This window comes from Patella vulgata, chromosome 6, assembly GCF_932274485.2.
Source record: "Patella vulgata chromosome 6, xgPatVulg1.2, whole genome shotgun sequence".
Taxonomy (NCBI): Eukaryota; Metazoa; Mollusca; class Gastropoda; family Patellidae; genus Patella; species Patella vulgata.
The window spans coordinates 63,965,720-63,986,574 of NC_065884.2; the positions used below are offsets into that span (position 1 = coordinate 63,965,720).

Below are 20,855 nucleotides of genomic sequence, written 5' to 3' on the forward strand. Positions count from 1 at the left end.
TGATTTCACGGCTTAATCTGAGCTAAACTGTATTTCAAATGACTTAATTAACAATTATCAGTGGTAGATAATACCCGGGCTTGAATTCTGTAAATTCTGAAAGGAATTGAACCATTTTTGAATTGATATTCCTTTCAGGGATTCAACTTTCACAAAATTGTTGTTTGAATAAGGACGGTCGGCGGCTTTAAAAATATTATTACACGAAACGAATTCGCGCTAAGATTATTTTAAGTCTGCTTACTTTTTCTCTCTCTTTCCTCCACCGGTGTCCCGAAAGCCCTTAGCAAATGGGTTGTGGTCTATTTTTAGCTGCGTGATCTATGAAATAAAATAAACGAGGCTACTTAATTATAGAACTGCAGTATTGTTAGGCAAGAGACAATTCACAACTTTCCTTTCCATACTTATTCTTTAATTGATTTGAATTTTAAACAATATAATTTTATAAAATATATGGAATGATATTAATGTCAAAAAATATATATGGAATGATAACTAAAAAAACGGATCTCATTGTTCTTGGATAATGATGAGTTCAACTACCGAGTATAAAAGAGCAAAATGCAACTTGTTGAGAAATACGCAGAAAACGGGGGAGCTGCGGTGACTCGGCGAATAAGATGAAGGCTCGTTAACATGGAAATACCGTGTTGGCCGAGAACATTCATTGTAATTTTCCGGCGTGGTTTCCCCTTACCAGTGATGCAGGATGGGTCGACTAACCGAGGTCCCGTGCACCTATTGGCGAGCACGTAAATAACCCTATACGAGTAGGCTGTTGCGCATGACGTATGCTGGTTTTCGTTATCCCATTCGGGGCAGACAAGTAGGACGTTAAACCCCATTTGATTTCATTTCCGCAGAAAATAATGGCAACTGTAAAACATAATTTATGTTAGGATTATCGATTAACCCTTTTGACCCTGAAATGCCTTTAGTCTGAAATATAGCATCTTTAAAGTAATTAAATGAATATATTTAATTGCTTATGACCAAAAAGATTAAGTTTATATATATTTTGAACTTACCTTTTCGTTTTGGTAAGCTGTGACTGCTATAAATTCCATCTCCTTAAATACAAAGGTACGGAATGGACTGTACGGTAACTTCAATATATCATCAGTACGGACTAGATGGAACCGGGGTTGATATTTATGCATAGAATTCAATATAGTCTGAAATTCAGAAAATAGCCCAATAGGTTAATCCCTTTCAGGTATATTGTTCAAATTTCCACATCCAGTTTTAACCTGGCAGTGTTTGTCCAGGGCATACAATATTTTTATGTCGAAGATCAACTTCAACAAAATATGATTTATTTTTTAAAAAAATAAATAATTATAAATAAACGTCCGTTTTGATTAATCTAAATTTCATTTCCTTTCATGAATAAAAGAATAGAAAAATCCAACATTTTTTTCTGCAGATTCCATATACTAATCATCTGTTCATTAATAAAACACCTTTGCGATGAACTAAATTATGAGTTTTCCCGTTATATATAAACCAATATTGATATCATTAAAAAGCCCCTGGTTAAAAATTAGTCGTTTGTCTGCAAATACACTAACAAGAGAGAAACTGGCCAGTTAACAAAGAAATTCTAACAGTTACAATGTTGAAAGTATCACCCGCACTTTCGTATTTTCGGACAAGAGAGCATGTGCGCGGGCCAGCTGCAATCAAATATCTACTAGTCCAGTTGTAAATAACTATCGGGTATCACTTTCCATAGTTGTCTGCGATATCACTTATTGTGGAAGCAGATGTTAAACACAAAGTGAAATGAAATGAAATGGGGTTTAACGTCCTACTGTTCTACACCGAGCTGGGCTAATGAAGACGGGCATACGCCATACAGTGTGCTATGAGGGAAATTTTGCCCGGACAGCGGCACTACGGTCTACTCTTATATCAAATTCCAATTGTCAAGGGATCTTTTACGTGCACGCTAATGTGTACACGGGACCTCGGTTTTTCGTCACATCCGAACGACTAGACAGCTGTCCTTGTCAGGCCCTCCGCTCTGCATTACTGACAAGGGGAACTAAACACAAAACAGCCAACAGACAACTTTACTTTCAAAACCAAACCGTATTTTCACAACAAATACTGAACAAATTTAACCGCAAAAATTCAAAAGAATAAAATGTTACCAACTGAATTATATCAGTTTATGGCGTGCACGAGACAGGTTATGCGTTCACTATTTTAAAGAATATCCCGGTACCACTTCTTGTGTAGTTGGGAAGCTCATATAAATCATAGACATTGATTATTTTATAAACTTTGTTCACGTACATAGAACCGTTGTATTTCAACAATATGGTGATCGATAAATTAATGAGTAGCTGAGATTTCTTATGCGATTATATTCCCTGGAGTAAGTTGTATAGACATTTTATTATTAATCACAAGCATCGCACTGTTACTACTGACGCGTCGTGGACAACTTGTTTTATCTAATAAATCTAAACATAGGACAATATTCTATTGTTGAATAACTCCGGCGCACTCCATACACCGAAAGGCATAAACATTAGCTTTTTCAATAAAATTCTAAACAGAAAAGGAATGAAATGGGGTTTAACGTCCTACTCCGGTTGGGCTAATGAAGACGGTGATTATGAATAAAACACGGGTTTAGGGCAGATGAACTGAAATAAAATGGGGTTTAACGTCTAACTGTTCGTCTTCGACTTGGCTAATCAAGACGGCGAATTCAAGACAAGTTCAAATAGAACAAGTATCAGGGTATGCTTTTTTGCCTATAACACCTGGTGGGGATATGAATTAGGGACCACAGTAATAAACATCACCTTTTATTAGTCAAAAAATGACCAAAAGTATCGACAATTACCTGTTAAGGGTGCAATATTTATTTATATTGCGCTTTAGGACACAATATATATATATATATATATATATATTTACACACGTTTCAAGATAATATTATATAGACATAGTTATATGAAGACATAGTTTTACAAAACTTTATGAATGAACAATTCGCATAGCTTTCAGTTTTTGTGTTCAGTTGTGATTAACACACTGGGCTGTTGACGTTTGTATCTCAGTTAAACTTATAATTGAACTTGGCTTCCACCAGCACTGATATCAGTTCAACTTCACCAAGTACATGCGGATTGACATCCGCTTCTATAACGGTCATATCGCAGACAACAATTTCATCTGATTAATCGCTTAACAGATACCACGAGATATCCCGATTCCCTGATTTCGTGATTACGCATACCTCCATTTATGCCTTATCATCATCCAATCAGTATTCGAAACATAATTACGTCAAAACCAATCTATACGTCACATCCTGAAATCTTCACATTTTGTCCAATCACTTTTAATTATTGTTCAAGACTTTGCTTTAAATTGTTAAACTTTTCAAATATACTTTTTTTACTTTTTTTCTTTCTTGTCTGTGATATTGGTGGCAGCGGACATTAATCCCAGGTTATGTTTTTCAATATTGTATATCTTGCTATAGCATAATGTACGACGTCATAGAAACATATCGTCATCATCATCCCAGTCGGAGCGGAAGAGTAGGAAATTGAACCCCATTTTATTTCATTAGTATCTTATATAACTTTGTCCACGGAACACGTTGGTGTTCAGCTTAAAAAAAGATTTTCAGTTAAAATTCGACGGAAAGAAGCCAGCTCTCCCACACAATGTCCCTCATAGCATACTGCATGGCGTATGCCTAGTCTCATTGACCCGGTTGGTGCCAAAAAGTAGGACGTTAAACCCATTAAATTTATGTACAAAGACTTCAGCTAAAATATTTTAAGGATGACCCATTTTCAACGGTCAAGAATTAATATTTTAGTATAACTGATACTGAACAGTCCATTTGCTGATTATACTATTTTTGCCTATACCGTATTTCTTTTAGGGCTTCGAATCGTTTATAATGGTTTAGATTGTTCGTACTTGGTTTTATTTTATTGAATATTTTAGATTCTTAGAAAATAATGGCTACATTACTCAGATCTGAAAATTCAAAATGGTGTCCTTTCATTAGATTTTACACTTCTACGTTAATTCATAATTGGATTTAAAATTATATTTAGAAATCTTGTGAACACTGCTTCTGCTCTAATTTCAACAACTCATTGTTCACCGAGCCAGTTCTATAAAATTAACTTTAATACGATTTCTGATCGTATCTTAAAAATTATCGTCAAATCACATAAGATTCCAGGACACGCCCACTTTATTTTGTTGTTTGTGACCCCGTATCGGAAACCTGATCAGATGCCTGTGTATTTTGTCGACTGTAAGTGCGGCCTTTTGTTGCTAATTTCGAGGGTAATTATTTGCCGGGAGAGTTTTAAGTTCATAATTCGCCGAGTGGTCTCGCTCCATGAAACATGCACTTATTTGAACGGGGTTCTATTTTTTAGAAATATTTTATTAGGATTGTGGAGATTTATGAATTTTTTTTTTTTTTTTTTTTTTTTTTTTTTTTTAATAATTTTTAAATCCTGATTATATTCATATTTTTTGTTCGCTAAAAACTTAAATTTCAATATTTTCTGCTAAATATCCTTTACATATATTGCTTGAGGGCAGGGGTTTCTCGGTAAGATATTAAGATACCTAACTCTATACGCATCTTTATATTTAGGTTTAAGTTTACATACAAGAACTGGTCGCGAGATCATAAGGCATTCTCAGACTCAAAATTATTCGCCTTATTTTAACTAAAATATAGCCTTTTATAAAACTTGTGTTGTTTTAATGTATCAAATACATCAATAAGAAACTATTTGCAAATCTTGGGGTTTCTGGATCAAAGATATTTCTCATAAATAGTGATTTAAACTTGAGTAAATTCTTAATTTGGGGTCTGTACAGCTGTATTTCATCGAATTCCAACTGTCAAGGGTTCTGCTACGTGCACGACAAAGGGTAACAAGGTGAAGCTAGTTTTTTTTGTCCCATCCGACTGATTAGACGTCTTTGCTCGCCAGGCCGCCCTCACCTCTGCACTACTTACAGGGAAGGGGGGGGGGGGCAAATTTGAAAATTCCAAGAAACCTTCATCGTTGGTGATCCAGTTTATATCTGCTGAGCAAAAGTCGACAAGATAAGCCGATGAACGATAACGCATTGTCCCCATTTAACACAATTCTAATTTAATCAATAAAGTAAAATAAAAAATTTAAAATTTCAACTTACGAAATGATAACTTACAAAACCATGTTTATCCGAGATATTGTTGGATAGCTTCAGCTTGTGGAAGGAGACGATCTTCTGCATCCATTGTTCACCAGTACTCGGAGAATCTGGATGGATGTACATCCTCTTTGGCATCTCTGGATCAGCTTTTCCCGCTACCATCCATTTACTGTTGTGAAATTTATATCTACAGTCATCAACAGCCACAATATCCATCAATAAAATATATTTAGCTTTTTTATCTAAACCTGATACTTTCACTTTAAATGGCGGGAACATTCGTCTGAAAGTAGAAAAGGGCATAATTTAAATGTGGGAAATACTCGTCTGAAAGTAGAGAAAGGCCTAATAAAATGGCGGGAATATTCGTCTGCAAGAAGAGGCAAATTACAAAGCATTAATGAATCAACTTCCAATCTGATTAAAATACAGATCTCTATTTCGTTTCGTTTTTTTTAATACTTTCGGTGGCCTCTACTATATGAAGATCTTACCACTTGTAGTGGGAGGTAGCGTCAGACGTTTGATTAACCAATTAGCGTTGATGTTTCTAGTGGAATACCCACAGTTCCGTGCATCGCACACCAAGACCTCGCTGCAACAGACCGTTTCATTGGCTAATCTCTCACACCAAGCAGAACGCGAGTTTTATAACAACTCTTCCATGTCCTAGTGTAGTGAAGACAAGTAAAACGAAATTTTGAACTATAAAAAACGAAACGAAATAGGATCTGCGTTTTAATCAGACTGATCAACTTCATAATCTAAATGGTTAAGGATACCATCTCTTCTGAAATCGTTGAGAGAGGAAACACATTACTTTGGTCCTTGCAGAACTAACAAGCTTCAATTGATTTGGATTTTTGCAATAGCTGCCAAGGACTGTTTTACTTGCACCTACCCAAGTGGATCGCGGTTTATCGTCCCATCTGAACGAATAGAGACATTTTTCTTGTCAGACCCCTGGCCGAAGTATCGTGTTGACGAAACGTTATACCCACTCTTATAAAACAATTTAATAAAATAATATAAAATGTTTACTATATCAGAGTTTTAACGAACAATAAGGCTTGGAACAGATTATATGGTCTTCTTCTAGACCAGCCTCTCAAATTGAAATTAATCTTCGTTTATTGTTTGCATCAAGTTTTATCACGCGCGCTATTGTTTGTTGTCTGTATATTGGGAGATGGCGTGTGGTCCAATATAGATATTGTCGCGCGTGCGGGTCATAAACAGTCTGTCTATAGACACCCAAATTAGCCGTGGAAGCATACCTTAAAGTAACAATGTTGTTATTAATTTTTAAAGTTAAACTAGCAATATTGTTATTAATTTTTAAAGTAAAAGTAAAAATATTGTTATTAATTTATAAAGTAAAAGTAGCAATATTATTATTAATTTATGAAGTAAAAGTAGAAATAGTGTTATTAATTTATAAATTAAAGTAGCAATATTGTTATTAATTTTTGACGTAAAAGTAGCAATACTGTTAGTAATTTATTATGTAAACGCTGCAATATTGTTATTTTAAAAAGTAAAAGTAGCAATATTGTTATTAATTTATAAAGTAAAAGTAGAAATAGTGTTATTAATTCATAAAGTAAAAGTAGCACCATTGTTATTAATTTATAACAATCAACAATGTTCAGTTTTTTTATGTGAAGTTAAAACATATTATATTACGGTGATCTACAAACTTACTGACTCTTACAAATATCCAGATTTCTCTAATTCTTACAGTTAGTAAGGCAATCGGTGCTATTCAAAATATTGCAATTATTGGAGCTTACACTGTTACAAATTACTTCATTGATATGCACATTCAACGATTGGTATGATTAGTATTGTCGACACATAATACTAGCTCGAATAGACTTACTGTCGCTTTAAGCAGGATATTAGCACCCACAAAAACTTAACTTCAAGACTTAACAGTTATGTATAAAAAAAATAAAAGTGTTTACTGTCATTGACTTTTAAAAACGACAGCAGTTTATTCAAACGTCCGGACAAAGATCTGATCTAATCCACACTAAAAATAACAAGTTCTAAATTCAAAGTTTGGGGCTTGACATTTATGAAAAAAAGCATAAATTTATTGGCAATGTTTACATAAACCAGACAGTAACCTAAAACTCATTGTTTCAGCCAATTCACAGATTATTTTCTTCTTAACGCAGTTCTGTTCATAACACATCTACAATAAAACGAGCTAAAAATGCGCTCGATTTAATGTGATCTTCAATGGTAAGAGTCCATTGAGAACCTCTTGTAAATTCACGAAATTATATGTTTTCATCCAGTGCCATGGTAGCTCGTTGCGATGGGGTTGACGGGCGGGTGTTTTGTGAGAACTTTCCTTGTATTTTTCTAAAAGTGTGGGACGGAGGGTCTGGTTGTATAGTTGTGCGGATGGAACGATAAACCGATGTCCACCTGTGTAGTATTTGGCGTATATCTAAAAAAAACCTTTTGACTGTTTTAATTCGATGTTTTGTTCGGAATGTTCCTCATAGCACCGGTGACTAAGTGAGTAAGACGCTAGATCGATAGTCTGGAGGTCGTGTTTTCGATCCAAGTGGTCATCGAGTTTTTCCGGCCTGGTTTTCCCCTGCCAGTGGTGTATGACGGAGGGTCTGACAAAATGAGGTCCCATGTACACACTGGTGTGCACGTAAAAGATCCCATGGCAGTTGGAATGTGATGTAAGAGTAAGCCGTAGCGCCGCTGTCCGGGCAAAATTTCCCTCATAGCACACTGCATGTCCTATACCCTTCTTCATTATTCAGATTGGGCCAGTAAATTGAAATGAAATAGGGTTTAACGTCACAGACTAGATTAATGAAGTCGGGGTCAGTTATGTAGAACGTTAAAACCTCTTTTTATTTCTACTTTTGATCCACACCTACCTACAAAACTAAGACCAGTATTTTGTATGAACGATGTTGTTTATTATTATAATTAGGCTAAATGTTCACCTTAAGGTACTTAAAGATGGTAATGTGAAGCTTTATTTTACAAGTCGCTGGAGGATTTATAAGAACTGAAACCAAGAAACATGAAACAACCCAATCTAATGATAGAACAAGCTTTGACCTATTGCACTGGTTTGATGTCAAACTAAGAAATATGTCCCTGTCTAAATTAACACGATCGCCATCTTAACACAGAATTTCATTAAAAACCCGGAAAAACTTGTCGTTGATTAAAATAGGTGAATAAAACAATATGGACATCTAGGTTATAGGTTTTATTCTGTTCTAAATATAAAAAAACCATATAAACATATTTCCTTACAATTAAACATGCATTATGCAAGCGCTAAATATGCATATTGCAGATCTTTCTTTGGGCCTTAAATGTTATATAAATTATTGATTAGACATATATTAACTGCCATCGGATGCTCTAGTTTTTCTACAGATTTATATACAATTTTCGGTGAATGATTTAATTTAATTTGTTTATTATCGTAACAGCGGTAGCATTGAGAATCGTGACTACATGATGTAGCAATTGTACTGAAATTTTCAACATATTCCCTATTCAGTATCTATTTTGAACTATTATAGTGAGAGCTGTCTTTATCTAAATCTTATGTTATACATGTTTAATTTATCGTATATCTGTAAAAAGAGAGAAAAAGGGTTTAATGTCCACTCGACACAAACTAGGTCATTTCGGGACTAACATGGTTCAATTGTATTTCAATAATTCGCTTTCGCGTAGGGGTCTTTAGCAGTGGGAGGAAGTCGGAGAACCCGGAGAAAACCCACGAGGTTGGACAAGCGACCCTACTCCTTGTCACGTACAACAGGGAAATCGAAACCACACCAGTTGATTCAATGACATACCTTATGATACAGCGCGCACGTGCTAACCATTCGGCCATCCAACCCCCCGTATATCTGTAAAGTAGGTAAACTTCTTTGATTAATGTCAATATAAAGTATTTAATTGGTTTGGTCTGATATGTGTCTCAGTTAGTGAGATGGGGCCAGATCCACTGGCGGTTGTTCTCATAATAAATCGGTTCAATGGCATTCAGTAATTGAACTGGAAATCAACAGGTCACAGTTCTATTACTGCTTCTTATCGAGAGACGTGCTACGTTGCGAGTAGGACCCCGACCCCACTCCCTTGGTGCCGAGAACTGTTAGACTATGTGGAACATCCTAGAGTCGATGTGTAGCATATCTGAGACACAGATATATTTACAATGGTTGAATATGATTTGAAAATCGCAATGAAACAATTATGAAGTTTGAGAGAGGGTGCAACAACTATGTAACCATGATTGACGCAAAACGCGCCATTGTGCGCTCTTCACTTAGTCCCTGGTTCGGAGGAACATGACGATGTGTTGAGTATCCCTACGCCTACAGGGTTACCTAGATTTAATTACCCACTGATTTGTTCTGTCTATTTCAAGATCAATTATCAATCAATCAAAGACTGGAGACACGCGACGATGACAGCAGATGGCATGAGGAATAATGATCCTTCTATTACACGAGATATCAATCAACAACTTGTCTAGTAGTCTTACATTTTAAATATTGTAATCTTATCTGGTATAAACACATTTTAAATATTGTAATCATATCTGGTATAAAAACATTTTAAATATTGTGATCATATCTGGAATAAACACATCTTAAATATTGTAATCATATCTGAAATAAACACAGCTTAAATACTGCAATCATATCTGGAATAAACACATTTTAAATATTGTAATCATATCTGTAATAAACACATTTTAAATATTGTAATTATATCTGGAATAAACACATTTTAAATATTGTAATCATATCTGGAATAAACACATTTTATATATTGTAATTATATCTGGAATAAATACATTTTATATATTGTAATTATATCTGGAATAAACACTTTTTATATATTGTAATTATATCTGGAATAAACACATTTTATATATTGTGATCATATCTGGAATAAATGTTTTTTTAAATACTGTAATCATATTTGGAATAAACCCATTTTAAATACTACAATCATATCTGATATAAACGCGTTATAAATTCCAGATGACCGTTTATGAGGCAAGGTGGAATAGAACTACTTTAACTTTTTTGAATTGTGAAACATGATCGCATCATGATCGCATCATAATCAAGTGATCTAATACCACTTCTCGTTTGAATAGTTCACAGCAAGCAATTTTTTGTTGAAACATATTAACTAATCACCATAACATCTGTAAGGTATGTAAACGTTACAGTGTTTTTCGTCTTTGTAACTAGTCGTTCGTATGGGACAACAAACTGAAATCTATCCGTATAGACATTGCTGTGCATGTAAAAGAACCCTTGATAGTTGGAGTAGGCGATCTGTCCAGAATCCTACCACTCGCATTGCACACGTAAAGATGTGAATAACAATTATCACGTTAGTCCCAGAATAACCAAAGTACTGTGTTGACGAGGCGTTAAACAACATTCCATGGTTTCTGATCGTTTATAGGCGTAAGGAAAGAGTAATTGGACGAGGTCAATATTAATATGTTATACTGGATAATCATTGATAAATATGTAGTCATGTATGACACGATTTGTTAATAGCTTGTGTCACACGTGTATTACGTCACGCAAATTACGTCATATTGTCTTATTCTTAATCTAAGAAGGTGGAATTTCCATAATATAATAATATTTAGGATGTTTTTTTTAAATTATATCGTCTAAATGATAATCTCTATAAACTGGATGCCAAAATAAAACACCTGCTCTCTAGATCCTCGTCCCTTTTTGACGAGTAAAAATAAATATCGAATTGGTAATGGACCCAATGACAATATTACCCTTACTATATCCATAGAGCGCGGAGATTTATTTAGCTCCGGGGATCCTTATCGTTCTCCTTGTGGTATACACCGGACCTCGTGTTTTCGTCTCAACCGAATGATCCTACACCGCTAACAAGGGGAAACAAGACAGGAAAACACTAAGGAAACTTCCTCGACCCGCCCTGCGTATTGCGCCACTGTGGGAATTTACTAACAGATGTCATACTTCTTACTCTACGCCATTATTCAGCGAGTCAGATTGATAAAATGGCTGTCTTCCGATTATCTTTTATTTCTCTTACTTTATTTACATCCCTTTGTTACCTGTTAATTAATATTCTATTGTTCTAAATTTATCCCCCGTTTGTTTTATTTTTAGCTTAACCAGAACAAAATATACGCAAAATTCCCATAAACGATATAGTCAACGAACCGGTTACGCAAAAACTCGGAATAATTACACGCTCTACTGTATAAATGTAATGACCGGTTAAGATAAACGAAACGAATTCTTAACTAATTTGTTTATTTTGATTATATAATGAGTAATTTGTAATGATTTGACCGCGGGGATAAACTGAACGCGAAACCCCTACAAAGCAAATAAACCAGGGGAGTTGTAATTTAAAGATTTAAATATCCCTACTTTCTCACCATATAATAGTCCAGAAAAATTGACCTTGTTTGACCTGCGCTGGGCAGCGTATGCTTACAAATTTCAAAAACCCGACACAACACCTATTGGTCCGTTATGAATTTTATACACCCCCCCCCCCATTCACGAAGTCCAGCTATCCTTAATAAGGATTGTCCTACTACAATAGCTATACTTAATAAGGACTATCCCTACTACAATATCTAGCATTGGTGTGGACTTCCATCCTCTCTGTTATCTTCTGCAATAGTTACCCTTGTAAGGATTTACCTTCATCTCTATCAACAGCTACAATACCAATATTTAGCCTTGGTAAGGATTTACCTTCATCTGTCAACTACTACAGCTACCATCTTTGTAACGACTGTCCCGCCACCTCTCTGTCAACTACTACAGCTACCATCTTGGTAACGACTTCCCCGTCCCTCTCTGTCAACTACTACAATACTCACCCTTGGCAAGGACTGTTTATCCCATATGTCAACTACTGCAGCTACCATCTGGGTACCCCCCCCCACCTCTCTGTCAACTACTACAGCTACCATCTTGGTAAGGCCCCCCCCACCTCTCTGTCAACTACTACAATAGCTACCATCTTGGTATCTTGGTAAGGACTGTTTCTTCCATCTGTCAACTGGTAAGGATTTACCTTCATCTGTCAACAGCTACAATACCAATATCTAGCCTTGGTAAGGATTTACCTTCATCTGTCAACTACTGCAGCTACCATTTGGGTACCCCCCCCCCACCTCTCTGTCAACAACTACAGCTACCATCTCGGTAAGGACCCCCCCCCACCCACACTTCTCTGTCAACTATTACAATAGCTACCATCTTGGTATCTTGGTAAGGACTGTTTCTTCCATCTGTCAGCTACTACAGCTACCATCTTGATCAGGACTGGCCCTCCTCCCTGTCAACTGCTACAATAGCTTCCCTTAGTAAGGGTCATCTCCTCACTCTAATAGCTGCCAATTGGTATGGATTGGTCTTGCTCTCTTTCATGTATAACAATATATATAAGAATCGGGGTTATTATTGTGGTGTTGTGATTCTGGCCAAAATCTATTAAAGGTACAGTGGTGTGTATGAGAGATGGCATTAAGTGTTCTGGAAAGAGTTTGTATACCCTTCGTGCATGACGTCCCTCAGTACATTCATAATATAGTAACCATCTTTATCTGTATATAAAGAGTAAGGTCGGGTATTGTTCTGGAAAGGGTAAGTATACCACCACTACCTCGTGTATGACCCCCGCCATTACGTTTATAATATACTAGCTATGTTTATCTGTAGAGAGAGAGAGAGAGAGAGAGAGATGGGATTAACACCCACTTGACACAAACTAGGTCATTTCGGGACTAACATATGGTTCACTTTTTTATTTCAATAATTCGCTTGCGCGTAGGGGTCTTTGGCATCGGGAGGAAACCGGAGGACCCGGAAAAAACCCACGAGGTTGGACAGGCGACCTTACTCCTTGTCACGTACACCTGGGGAATCGAATCCACGCTAGTTAACTCAATGACGGACCTTATGATTCGGCGCGCACGCTCTAACCATTCGGCCATCCATCCCTCGTATATACAGAGTAAGGTCGAGTAGTGTAGATGTTACCCACGTGATACCAGATAGCGAGAGATATATTAATGCGTATCATTTGACAGAAGCCATTATCACCAGTAAAAATATAATTTACACATGCCGTGAATATTTTCACCTGTGTTGAAAGGTGAAACGTACAGGTAGATAATATACCAAGATGGAACGGATATTGTATTTTTGTCTGGTTTTTTTTTCAAAACCTCCGGTGTTTTGCGGGTTTGTTTTCAGAATTTGTAAACGGTTTCAAGCGCATAAATTACAAGGAGCATGGAAGGAAGGTACTTCATTAGTCTAAGATTCCTGGCTTTGCGAAATAAATGAAAACTAACGTTAACTTAAAATGGCCACACGCTAAGTCATAGTTGAATGATTCTTTAATAGAATTACTTTTCATTGTATTTATCTGTACTGTATTCCAGTATGTTGGGGTAAAACGCAGTTTGTTAATATTAGTGGTGCAACATGTCGCCCACGAGGGGGGGGGGGTAACGTCCAATCGACACAAACTAGGTCATTTCGGGACCAACATATAGTTTAATTTTATGTCAATGATTCGCTTGCGCGTAGGGGTCTTTAGCAGTGGGAGGAAACCGGAGGACAGACGACGCTAATTTGAACTAAAATATAGCCCTTTATTAAACCTTTTGTGTTTAAATGTATCAAATGCATCAATAAGAAACTATGTGCAAAGTTTTGCGTTTCGGGATCGAAGATATTTCTCTTAAACTGTGATTGAAAGTTGACCAAATTCTTAACGGAAGTCTGAGAAGGCTTTGTGAACTCGAGGCTTGGAAATGCTTTTAAAATCAAAACTGATGCAGACAATCACAAAAGAAACGCACGTGTCTCTGCTTTATGTTTGTATTCTATTTACAGTGATATATTGAGAATAGTATCAATGTTCTGTATATACATGTAATTTATCCCCAAATATTACACGGGAATAGTATCAATATGTTTTGTATATAATTTAGCCCCCAATATTACACGAGGGAGTATTATTATAAATAGTATTATTAAACTCCCAAATATTACATCTGAGTAGTATCACTATTTTGTATCTATTTAAGACCTAAATATTACATGTAGGATGCATTTTTATATTCCGTATAGAATAAGCTCCCAAATATTGGATGAGAGTAGTATTAATATGTTTTGTATATAATTAAGTCCTAAATGTTACATGGAGTAAGTAGTTATATGTTTTGTGTATAATTTAGCTCCAAATATAACATAATAGAGTAGTATCAATATATTATGTCCCAAAATATTACACTAGCGAGTAGTATTAATATTTTTTGTTTATAATTAAACGCCGATATATTACATGAGAGTGTAGTATTAATATAATAATATTTTGTTTATTATTAAACTCAGGAAATATTACAAGAGAAGTCTTAATATATATTTATACAAGCCCCACATATTACATGAATAGTATTAATATATTACATTGTAGTAGTATTAATATAATTTATAAGCCTCACATATTACATGAATAGTATTAATATATTACATTGTAGTAGTATTAATATATTTGATATAAGCCCCACATATTACATGAATATTATTAATATATTGATATAAGTTCGCCCCCCCCCCCCCAAAGTATTACATTATAGTAGTATTAATATATTTAATAAAAGCCCCACATTTTGTATATAATTAAGCTCCGGAATATAAATTTATTTTGTATAACCAGCAAACATTACATGAGGGAGTAGTATTAATAGATGTTATATATATTTAAATTCTCAAATATAACATTGTAGTAGTATTAATGTTTTGTATAAGCCCCAAATATTGAATGAGAAAGCAGTGGTAATATTTTTGTGAATACGGTAACAATTATTAAAGAGACGAAAGACAATAAAACGGCAAACACATCAAAGCACCAACATCTTATAGTATAGTTTAAGTTTTAAACACACATAAAACAACATTTTGGTCAAAAAGAATTAAGATCGATCGGTTGTGACCTTTTAATATTGATTTATATCGATTTCACACCGCCATCTCTAAGTATGTTAGACAGTAGAGTAATGATAATTGTACTAGCTTTTTCCCTCTCTGTGAAATCACCTCTCTTGAAGCGGGCGTTAAGCTACATTTTCGTACATGCTAGCCCATTCTCTTTCTTCATAAAGAGTTGATGTTTTTAAATACCCTTGCTTAAACAATAACAGCATTGTTTACATTAAATTTCATACTGAAACTAAGAATAAAGAATTTCACAAAAGAAATATGGTCCTGCGTGTATCTGTCTGGGGCTATGATTTAATTAATGACAAGAAAATCGTTTATATATACTGGTCCCTTTTTTGTGGTGGTGGTGGTGTGTGTGTGTGTGTGTTGGGGGGGGGGGGGGTAAACCAGTATAAACCAGAACAACTAAAAACAATCGACAGTGTATTCCACCAACAACGGTTGTAATTAGAGTATTTTAAGTAAATTAATATGCATATTTTAAAATTAGGTATGATTAAAGGCTAGCTAATGACGACAAATTATTTCCACTAGCATAAGTGCAATCCCTTTTATCCTAAATCTATGACGTTTTCTTCTTTTAAGTTGAAGACAGGATTTCTTTTTATCTTGATAAAAAGTGTTATTTTGAAGAATAATTAATATTCGGGTTGAACTTTAGGAGATTTAATTATCGTTATAAAATATTAATGTTCATCACAAAACATGTGATATTTAGAAATAATAGACTCAGTAGAAATAAAATATAAAGGTCAAAGGTCAATAATTATATATTATACAGACTAATTCTATTAATTAAAAAAGATGCAAAATTATATAAAAAGATTTATTCTTAATATAGCGTTTTGCCTAATACCTCAAAACGCTACACAGAATATAAAAATAACACAAAATTTGACTATAAAATAGATTAAAATTTATCTAGATGTGTTCTCAAAAAGTGTTTTTTAAATATTTGACTTTAAGAGTATTATGTATATCTATAGAACGTTTTTTCATCTGGCGAGTCGTTAACCAGCTTGGATGCATAAATCTGAGTTATTAAGTTATATTATATGTGAATCTATAATTAAGATTTAAATTAGAGATTAAACAAAAATCAACACTTTTTGCACATTCATTTTAAAAGTTTGAAAAAAAAAACCCAAATAAATAAGTCAACTCACCTGCCGGACTTTGTAATCACCATCTCTGTGCCATATTCATGGAAAGAATTCCACAGTTCCTTGGCATCTAATTCAACTTTAGGGTCGTCCGTAACATCGGCATCGCTATCAGCACAAGAATAGGGACGAAAGGGTTGAGAAACAGTGTCACTCGGTACGAAACCACTTCTATCGAACATCTGGGATAATTTGGGCAAGGGAGCGGTTAATCCCTGGGGATGAAGATGCATAGGAGGGAGGTAGGGGTTCGGGAGAAACAAGTTGCCCATTGTATAGTCCATTGAGCGCTGCAGAAGATATGGATTAAACGCCATGATGGGTCAGTGGATTAACTGGGTTTAAGTCGGATTAACGCTTTCATCCACAGCGAGTCACCTAAATCGTCAATATTATGAGATTTATCAGGAATATCAACAAGTCTACGGTGTCTAGTTAACACGGTACAGTAAATATTATACCCAATGCTACACGAACAGATTTACTACTAGTCCGCCATAGCTCACGCGCAGTCATCTCTAATACTCCTCTCTCATTGGATGTGATTCGTCTCGAGAGATTTAGAGTAGAAGGCGTGTTTTAATTCTATAAACAAGATGAATGAGGGAGATGACAAAACAAACCACTTCATCTTTTATGCCGTTTTTTCACTTCTGTATAATACGTCATGTCATATTGTCACAGTTTTTAAGGACCCACCTCGTGTTACCGGATATATCACGTTGTACACATAAAGTGGTGACGTTTTATTTATAACGATCCATTATTGACATTGAAGTCGATATAATCGTTTCTTGATACTGGATAAAGGAGCGAAATGTTTTCTGACATCAAGAAAACAATGGGTGTTGCCAAATGGGGAAAATGCAATCGTTTATAACTTAGCACCATCGTCAAGAGCTTCTTAATTAGATAAATAAATAAATTTTGAATAAATTCAAAGCTTATTGACCAGTGGTGCGTAAGTGGAATTAACACGAGCTGTAATTATCGGGAGGCACACTTATTCGCACGTTTTCATCACACCCAGCACACATTTATTTCGTTTCTATTTTAGACTGTACAAAAAAATAAATATTGTTTCCAAGACCGCGAAATTTTATATTAAAAAATACAAAACTTTATGGAATATTATTCAATTACTGAATTTAATATACGCAATGTTTCAACCATAATTTTCTCCGTGTTGCTTTTATTAAATTCAGATAAAAAAATTAAAAATGAATAAATAAATAAACAATTTGGAGGTGGGTTGTTTTTAGGGTTCTTTTTTTTAAAAAAAAAAATTCTATTGTTTTTCTTTAAAATACATAAATTCTCAAACTTAAATAGATAAGGTGTTTTTAATTTATTTAAATTTTCCCATAAAGATAATTATTCATTCACTATTTACTTTGATCTGAAATGTGTAATTTATCATTTCCATATTGATTAGGCCATCCAACTTTAAAATGGAAGAGTCTATTTTAGGCCGGTTGAGGTGGTCGGAAACTTTAACACGTTGAGTTAGACATTACAGGGGTTGGGGTTGGGGGTTTGGGTAATCATCCCCCTTTCTAAATTTTCAAATATACTCCAGAATTCCTGATATATATGCATTTTTCGTATATGTATATCCCCAGCCAGCCAATGCAAATAGGAAACACCTTCTAAGATATGATTTTTAAATGTCGCTTACATAGGCTACATCCCTCTTTAAAAATAAATATTTGTCTTTTTGTGAACAAATAATTTTGCTATAATCGCCATCAGACCCACTCCATCAGACCCACTCTGCCTATAATTCAATATAATTATCATCTGGCGCGAGCTACTCATCATCTTCATACCACACTAATAATTTTAATTACTTCTGACATGCCGTCATGCACGTGCATTTTGGCGTAGAGAATGAGTGTACGTCACGATAATCAATGATGACGTATTTTAATCAATATTATGCTGGCAGACGAGTAGTAATGTTTACATTCGCCATGTTTCTATGGAAGGGGGTCGAGTATGAACATTATGTAAGGTAAATCCGATGCTGTTTTGCACATGGTTTAATTAATGAGTTTTCTTGCCAACACTTTGTCTTATATAAGTGATCGCCATTAATACTTGTGTAACTGTCTGGATTGTTCATCATAAACATCGGCTAAATATTTGGGCAAAATCTTTAAAATCTATGCGTAGACTGTGGTCTTAATGAAAATATGAAATATCATACGGTATTCAACTTCAGACTGATTTCAGGTGCGCGCTTAACATAAGTAACGAGTTTAGGCGCCTCTCGACACCTTTAAGAATGGAGAACCGTTTTCAAATAAAGGCCCTATCGTTTTCGCAAAGCGTTGATGGTAATGATATGGAATCAAACAGGAATCCAATAATCTCTTATGGTGATATAGGTCTCAGGCCTTGATATCGACATGCAAATGCAAGGAGAACTATTTCGTTAGTTATAGTAATTGGTCTGAGTTTTATATAAAAATGTTAAATATGAGTGATAAAAAGGAAAATTTTTATTTATATCCTCGGTTAAATTTGAGAATTCGTGTAAACAGAAGCGGAGGAAATGTTTTCAGATAAATCGCGTCAAACGGGCCTAACAGTTCAATTTATAAGTTAACCTAATTCATCCCGAGTTGATTAGTTAATCACAACATAAATTTCCTCAGACAACTTTTTATAAATCAAATTAAATTCGTCTCCGACATCACACGGTGCAATTTCTAAATTCAATCACTTTATATTATTTTCCTCCTGAGAATCTGACAAGAAATTCATCCAATTTAGCGGTGATTTGGTGAAAATGGTTTATTGCCGTGTGATGACGGGTATAAAAACTGGCGGCCATATTTTTATATTGTTTAGAAGAAGCAGATATTTTTATACGACCTTTTGATCTCTAAGAAACTTTTCAACAACCATTTTGTTTTTTCGATTGCCCTTTATTGGTTGGAGGTATTTTGTTCGTGAATTTTGTGTTTTCCTGAGTGAATTATCAAATCTGTGTGCTAGTTATTTATCGTTAATAAAAAAATAAAAATCCCCTAAACGTTTTGCTGGGAAACTGACTGAAGGCCTAATCGAGTCCTAATCAATAACTTCAATACTACCGGCTAGTCATTTGCCAATGAAAACTGATTTGGAAAACAATATCTTTAAACTGTTGTTGACTTTGCAAACTTACTTCAATAATAATGATTACTCGAGCTTCATTTTGCAAGGTTCTCACATTCCTTGAAAGTCCTGGAAAATCCTGGAAAAATGAAAATGTAATTTCCAATACTGGAAAATCCTGGTAAAACAAGATTAGTCATTGAAACTCCTGGAAAATTAACAGTGTGGTTTCGCTGTTTATTTTAAGATATAAAACTGGACGTTGTCATCGAATGTTTATTCAAAAGTGCACGATTTCGTCGCCGTAAAAGGACTCGAGTCAGCTGAACAATGTTTTCAAGGGTAAAAAAATACATTATGCTGTAGAATTATTATATACAGGGACTCCTGGAATCTGGTAAATAACTCCTGGAAAACTGCTGGAATTTTAAGTGTTCTGAGTTGTGCACACCCTGTTTTGTCTGTAACTGTCAAGGGATCTTTTACGTACACGCCAATATGTACACGGGACCTCGGTTTTTCGTCCTATCCGACCGACTAGACAGCTGTCCTTGTCGTACCCTCCGTCCTGCATCACTGACAAAGGGGAACCACGCCAGAAAATCTGGAGGAACTTTCTCGGCCAATGCAGGGATCAAACACCCGACCTCCAGGCTAGCGAGCACGGCAAGGAAAAGCTTAGTCCTTCGGGTTGTTCAACAAACCAAGGTCTCTTATATACTATTGGAAATTGAACCCCTGACAGTTGGAAATCTGAATCTGAGCAGGTCGTCGCGCCATTGTTGTTAGAGCAATATTTCCCTCATATCATGCTGTATAGCGTATGCCCGTCTTCATTATCCTTGTTGGTTCAGAAAAGTAAGTAATCCCCATTTTATTTCACAAACCAATTAATATTTTGAATTCGGTTGTAATGGTTTGAAGCGTCATCGTTTAAGGTCGCTTATTTAGTAACCAATTAAGTAAGGTACCGCGGGTTCTGAGTAGTGCCCCGACATCTACTCTACTCGATGCAGAAGGCCAGACAACATAATATAAGACTAAGAGGACATTGTATGCCAAAAGTACTAAAAAAAGAAAGATGGGGATCCTCATATGAGGGATATTGAATCCCTTGCAAAATTGTGATATTTGAATCAATAAAACGAAAACATCAGTTTAAAAAATTGTGAATTTCCATTCAGCATCCTTTGCCGAAACTATCAAAGCCAGCACCCAATAAACGTGTTGTGTTAAATCTTTTTGATTGGCCTCCTTTTAATCCGGTCGAATCCTAGCCAAGAGATAATCCAACCGGTCATATTTTGATTTATTTTTT

General features: G+C 35.1%; 1 protein-coding gene across 1 annotated transcript; it reads right to left on the reverse strand.

The window, feature by feature from the left end:
- Positions 1-240: 240 nt before the first annotated feature.
- On the reverse strand, positions 241-16,927 carry LOC130010400 (T-box transcription factor TBX3-like). The gene is made up of 4 exons (XM_050555414.2): positions 16,436-16,927; positions 5,209-5,491; positions 1,032-1,178; positions 241-321 (listed from the first exon to the last, which is right to left on the reverse strand). Exons 1-4 carry the CDS (start codon positions 16,747-16,749, stop codon positions 241-243), a joined length of 825 nt encoding a protein of 274 aa, XP_050411371.1. The 5' UTR covers positions 16,750-16,927.
- Positions 16,928-20,855: the final 3,928 nt, after the last annotated feature.